Source organism: Nicotiana attenuata, unplaced genomic scaffold, assembly GCF_001879085.1.
Source record: "Nicotiana attenuata strain UT unplaced genomic scaffold, NIATTr2, whole genome shotgun sequence".
NCBI classification, from domain to species: Eukaryota; Viridiplantae; Streptophyta; class Magnoliopsida; order Solanales; family Solanaceae; genus Nicotiana; species Nicotiana attenuata.
In genome coordinates this window covers 5,722-11,896 of record NW_017671268.1, presented here as the reverse complement: position 1 = coordinate 11,896, position 6,175 = coordinate 5,722, and the positions used below count along the sequence as shown (strand labels likewise).

Below are 6,175 nucleotides of genomic sequence, written 5' to 3'. Positions count from 1 at the left end.
TAGTAATATATATAAGAACTTATATTGTTTCGTAACGTTTTTCTTTGAAATTTAGATGCAGAGCAGCTTTAATATATATTACTAGAATGTACGATCCCAATAATGTACGCGATATTTTCTTATTTTAACTTTTTTTCTTAATCAAACAATTATGAGAAAGAAGGACAAAAAAGACTAGCTTAAGGAAAAAAATAGAAAAAAAGATCCATCATAAAAAGTACACCCAGCTAATAGCTAGACTTTAGCTTATGATAAAAATAAGAAAAAAAAAAAAGAGAAAAGAAAAACAAGGAAGAAATATAAGCTTGCCTTTTGATTTTAATGGTTACATTTTTTATGTACAGTTTTCTCTTCTTTCTAGATGCTGAATTTTTTTCCCTTTTTTTGTCTGTTATAAATGAAAATAACTTCATAACAGACACATTGAAAAACTTAGCAAATTACGTGTGGGACCCGAGGATAAGGGCACATTAGGAAAGAACTGGGTAAATGGATGACTAATAAATAGTAGTTGGCTAGGTAAAATTAGGTATGCTATGTTGTTGATAGAGTTTTCTATTTCTCGTCTCATATTTTCCGCACTCATTCCCTTCTACTAAGTTACTATTCTTCCATCCTTCTGTATTTTGGTTATTAATTAAAAAATCAATCTTCTTCTATTATTGCGAGTGTTTATATTTGAAGGTTGTTACATTGTCTCTATTTTATTGAACATTATTTGTTTAATCTTGGAAAGGTTAAACTTCAACACTGACAGGGATAAGACTAGATAATTGATAGATGAGTGTGAAGTGTCACATAACATTTCTGTTGTTTTATGCGTATAGGCAAACATTATACCTACCTAAATAATTTTAGCTGTTTACTAGCTAGCTCAAGCTACAACAATAATAACAATCTAGTAAAATCCCACAGGTGAGGGGTATGGGGAAGGTAGTGAGTACGTAGACCTTACCCCTATCCCGATAGAGTAGAGAGACTGTTTCTGATAGACAATCCTTGGTTCAAGAAGACGAAAAAGACGAAAAAAGACAATATATTAATACCATCAACAGAATGACTCAAGCTCTTGGATAAAAATTATTTCCAATCCAAGAATGAATTGTACAAAAAAAATTAAAATAATGTTCCTAAACATATATTAAGCTTCACAAGACAAAACCAATATAATATTGTACATTATAATCCTTTTCGTCCTATCAAGCAAAAACAACCCTGAAACTGATTTTCTGTAGCTAATTCAGATATGTCAATTGCTTCCAACATCATAACCACCTCATGCATCTCTGGTCTCCTTTTAGGGTTTGCATCCCAACATTTCTTCATTATATCAGCCAAAACACTTGGACAAGATTTTGGTATTTCAGGCCTTCGACTTTTGTAAACATCAGGAGAAGTTTTAGAAAGGGGAATTTGTTCAGGATATGGCATTGAACAACTGTATATTTCCCACAAACAAATTCCAAAACTATAAACATCACATTTATGATCATATGGCAAACAAGCAAGAACTTCAGGAGCCATATATCCCATAGTCCCATTTTGGCCTGTCATATCAATAGGACAAGAAGCCTCTACTCTAGAAACTCCAAAGTCTATTATTTTCACTCTTCCTTCATTGTCAAGAAGTAAATTCTCAGTCTTCACATCTCTATGAACAATTTTTTGTGAGTGAAGATAACTCAACCCTTTTGCAACATCTAATGCTAGTTTAATTACAGTATGTAACGGTAACTTCTTGATGTGGTTTTTAATGAGGTAGGATTTGAGTGTGCCTCTAGGAACAAATTCTACCACAATACAATATCCATCTTTCGTAGGACGAGGACGACATTGGCTATTTTCAGATTTGAGTTTAATTTCGGGTACGTTGTTTTTCGAAGCTCCGATTAACTTAGCAATATTTGGGTGACTTAGGTTGTACCATATAGAAACTTCTTGTGTAAAAGCCTTTGTTACTATAGCTCTTCTATCTTCATCTCTCAAATCAAGTATTTTAACTGCGACTTCTTTTCCATTGTAAACTCCTTTGTAAACTGATCCATATGCCCCTTGACCAATAAGATTCTTTACCTTAATTTTTTGGCAGTCCAATTCCCATTCTTCTTTCTTGATTACTTGGACTTTTGGTTCTTCACTTTCACAGCACTTATGATTGTTAAACACTCGATCTAAATGTCTTTCAAGCTGCTCGTCCATTCTTCTCAAATCAATCTCTGCTCTAATTCTTGTTTTTGCCATCTTTGAACACAAAGTGGTATAACCAAATAATTGTTTGGTTGTAAGAACAGAAAGAAGAAAACCTTTCTAGAGTTTTTATGTTATTCGGAGTTATGTTGGAATACTCCTATTTATAATAAGCTTGCAATACCCCTATTTATAATAATATGAAAGTTATTTTGATTAGAAATAGAAAATCCTAATTAAACATGAATTAAATAACTTACAGAAACAAAACCCTAAACCGTTATGGTTTCTTACTACAACTTTGAATTATAGTTTATAATATGGAATTAGAACAAAACCTAATTTAACAACACGGACAAGAAGGTTGTTGGAATTTAAACTCATAACACTATGTTTACTTATGATCTTTTTATCATTAAACTATTTCCTAATTGGAAACTAGCGGTAGTAATTATTAGTAGGATCCAAGTTGATAGAGACACCCCAATTCGACCATGGAAATATCCGCCAATAATATTATTGACTAGATTGCCAGCAAAATTTTGAACAAAGTGTAGGGCATATGCCCACGTTGTCCAGCCAAAGGCCCAATGGCCTAATCCTATTCTCTTTTGGTTTCCATTTCTATTCGAAATTGGATTCGGTGTTTATTCCTATTTTGAGTGAGTTTTGGCTTTAAGAGAAAGCACCACTCATGATCTATAAATAGGACAACCTTGGAGAATTATTCTATGCTCATTAATACAAGTCTTTGAAAGACTTAAGCACATAAGAGTGATTTTTGAGAGAGCTTTCATCAAGAGAGAAGAGAGAAGAAAAGTATTTGTTTTGCTGCAGATTTTTATTCCGACCAGCCAACTTCAAATCACGTTTTTCGATTCGTTAACCGTTGGATCGGGCTGAAATTTTGACTGAGTGTTTATAACATCTTGGTCTTAGATTTGAACGGTGAAGATCGGATTTGGAGGCTCGTAGTATCTGATTTCGAGCCTCAAACAGCAGCTTTATTTTTGTGGATTATACTCTTTCTTCAATTGATTAGCTGTTGCTCTTGTTGCTATTGTTGCTCCGTGTTTGGCCCTTGTTGTGCAGCCAATTTGGAGAAATTTTGTAACTCTCTTATTGTTATAGTGGAGCTTTTTGGATCTTTGTGATCCCGTGGTTTTTACCTTCGATTTGAAGGGTTTTCCACGTTAAAATTTGGTGTTCTTTATCTTCTTTATTTTCGGGTTTGCCTCTTCCTCAACATAACAGTGGTATCAGAGCCTTGGTTATTTATCCGGTTTGTTACGAAATGGAGGCGAATATGAGCAAGATGGTATGTTTAAATGTGAGAAATTATTATGTTTGGAGAAGCAAGATGAAAGACTTGTTGTTCGTGAAGAAGATGCATCTACCCGTTTTTTCAGCTCATAAACCCGAGAGTATATCCGATGAAGATTGGGATTCGAGCACCAACAAGTATGTGGAAATATAAGGCAATGGGTTGAAGATAACGTTCGCAACCATATTGTGAACGAGATACATGCGAGATCATTGTGGGAAAAGCTAGAGACTCTTTATGCTTCAAAAACCGGGAACAACAAATTATTTCTGCTAAAGCAATTGATGACCTTTAACTACAAGGAATGCAGCCCTATCCTTGATCACATAAATGATTTTCAAGGCGTCTTTGATCAGCTATCTGGAATGGGGGTTAATTTTGATGATGAGATACAATGACTTTGGCTTCTTAATACTCTGCCAGACTCTTGGGAAACTCTTCGTGTTTCTTTGACAAATTCAGCTCTTGGAGGTAAGGTGACCATGGAATATGGCAAGAGTGACGTGTTGAACGAGGAAGTAAGGAGAAAATCCCACGGTTCGTCCTCACAAGCAGATATCTTGGTTACAGAAGACCGGGGGAGAGATAGAACAAGAGGCTCAAGGAATAGAGGTAAAAGTAGAAGTAAGTCAAGGTCCAAATACTATAACATTACATGCAACCACTGTGGAAAGAAAGGACACATCAAAAGGTTTTGCCACAAGTTGAATCAAGACACTAGAGAAGGAAAGAAAGTTGAAAATAACGAGAACAATGTTGCTGTTATTGTTCGAGATGACCTTCATTTTGCTTATGATGAAAACGTCATCAATTTGGTATCCCATGAGACTAGCTGGATAGTAGATTCTGGAGCTACCTCACATGTCACACCAAGAAAAGATTTTTGCTCATCTTATACTGCTGTTGATTCTGGAGTGTTAACGATGGGCAATGCCAGTAAAGTTAAGGTGTTTGGTGTTGGCACAGTTTGTTTGAAAACTAATAATGGTTCAACGTTAGTTCTTCAAGATGTCAAGGATGCTCCAGACTTTCCTTTCAATTTGATCTCCGCAGGAAGATTAGACGATGAAGGTTACCATAATGCCCTCTTTAATAGCCAATGGAAGCTCACTAAGGGCTCGTTAGTAGTAGCTCGCGGAGTCAAGTCTGGTTATTTATATATGACACAAGGCTCTATTCTTAATGACTCAATAAATATAGTGGAAGGTGATACTTTATCAGAATTGTGGCACAGAAGATTGAGTCATATGAGCGATAGGGGGATTACGTATTTGGCTAAGAAAAGTTTGCTTTCTGGATTGAAACAAGCAAAGCTGAAAAGGTGTATCCATTGTTTAGCTGGCAAACAGAAAAGGGTTTCCTTTCATAGTCATCCTCCCTCAAGAAAGCCCGATTTATTGGAGCTAGTACACTCTGATTTGTGTAGTCCTTTTAAATTAAAGTCAAAAGGTGGTGTGCACTTTACTTTGTGACCTTCATTGATGATCATTCTCGTAAGCTCTGGGTGTATCCTTTGAAATCTAAAGATCAAGCACTTGGCGTGTTTAAGGAATTTCAGGCCTTAGCTGAGAGACAGACGGGGAAGAAATTAAAATGTATTCGCACTGACAATGGTGGTGAATATTGTGGTCCCTTTGATAACTATTGCAAGGAACAAGGAATTCGTCATCAGAAAACTCCGCCCAAGACGCCTCAATTGAACGGTTTGGCAGAGAGGATGAATAGAACTCTAGTTGAGAGAGTTAGATGCTTACTTTCAGAGGCTAAACTTCCAAATACATTTTGGGCGGAAGCACTTAACACTATTGCCTATGTTATCAATTTGTCTCCTACTGTTGCTTTGGATGGTGATGTCCCAGACAGAGTTTGATTTGTCAAAGATGTTTCTTATGATCACCTGAGAGTTTTTGGGTGTAAAGCTTGTGTGCATATTCCTAAAGATGAGAGATCGAAACTGGATGTCAAAACTAAGCAGTGCATCTTTATCGGTTATGGTCAAGATGAGTTTGGGTATCGTTTTTATGATCCAATTGATAATAAACTTATTAGAAGTCGTGATGCAATATTCTTTGAAGACCAAACTATTGAAGATATTGACAAAGCTGAGAAGATAGATTTTCAGAGTAATGAGAGCTTAGTTGATATTGATCCAGTTTCAATTGCTAAGGCACCTATTGCACATGAAGGAACCCAAGACAATGATGGAGATAGTGATCAAGATCAAAATGATCATCATGGTATAGATGTTATGGATGCTCCAGTTAATGAAGTTGTGGTTGATCAACAACCAATTCCTGCATAGGTAACTACTTCGAATGCTCCTGAAACCTCTCTTAGAAGATCTACAAGAAAGAAGCAAAAATACATGCGCTATCCTCCTGATGAGTATGTACTCTTGACTGACATGGGAGAACCCGAGAATTATGATGAAGCCATGCAAGATAATCACAAAGATCATTGGATCGAAGCGATGGAAGATGAGATGAAGTCACTCCATGAGAATGGCACATATGAGTTAGTGAAATTGCCAAAAGGTAAGAGAGCTTTATCTAACAAATGGATATTCAGAATAAAGCAAGATAACCATACCTCTGCGCCTAGATACAAGGCGAGGTTAGTTGTTAAAGGTTTTGGCCAGAAGAAGGGAGTTGACTTTGATGAAAT

At 36.0% G+C, this 6,175-nt stretch overlaps 1 protein-coding gene across 1 annotated transcript; it reads right to left on the bottom strand.

The window, feature by feature from the left end:
* Positions 1–1,179: 1,179 nt before the first annotated feature.
* LOC109207177 (serine/threonine-protein kinase HT1-like) lies at positions 1,180–2,241 on the bottom strand. Its single transcript, XM_019370058.1, has one exon. It carries the CDS (start codon positions 2,239–2,241, stop codon positions 1,180–1,182), a length of 1,062 nt encoding a protein of 353 aa, XP_019225603.1.
* Between the last annotated feature and the right edge of the window lie 3,934 nt (positions 2,242–6,175).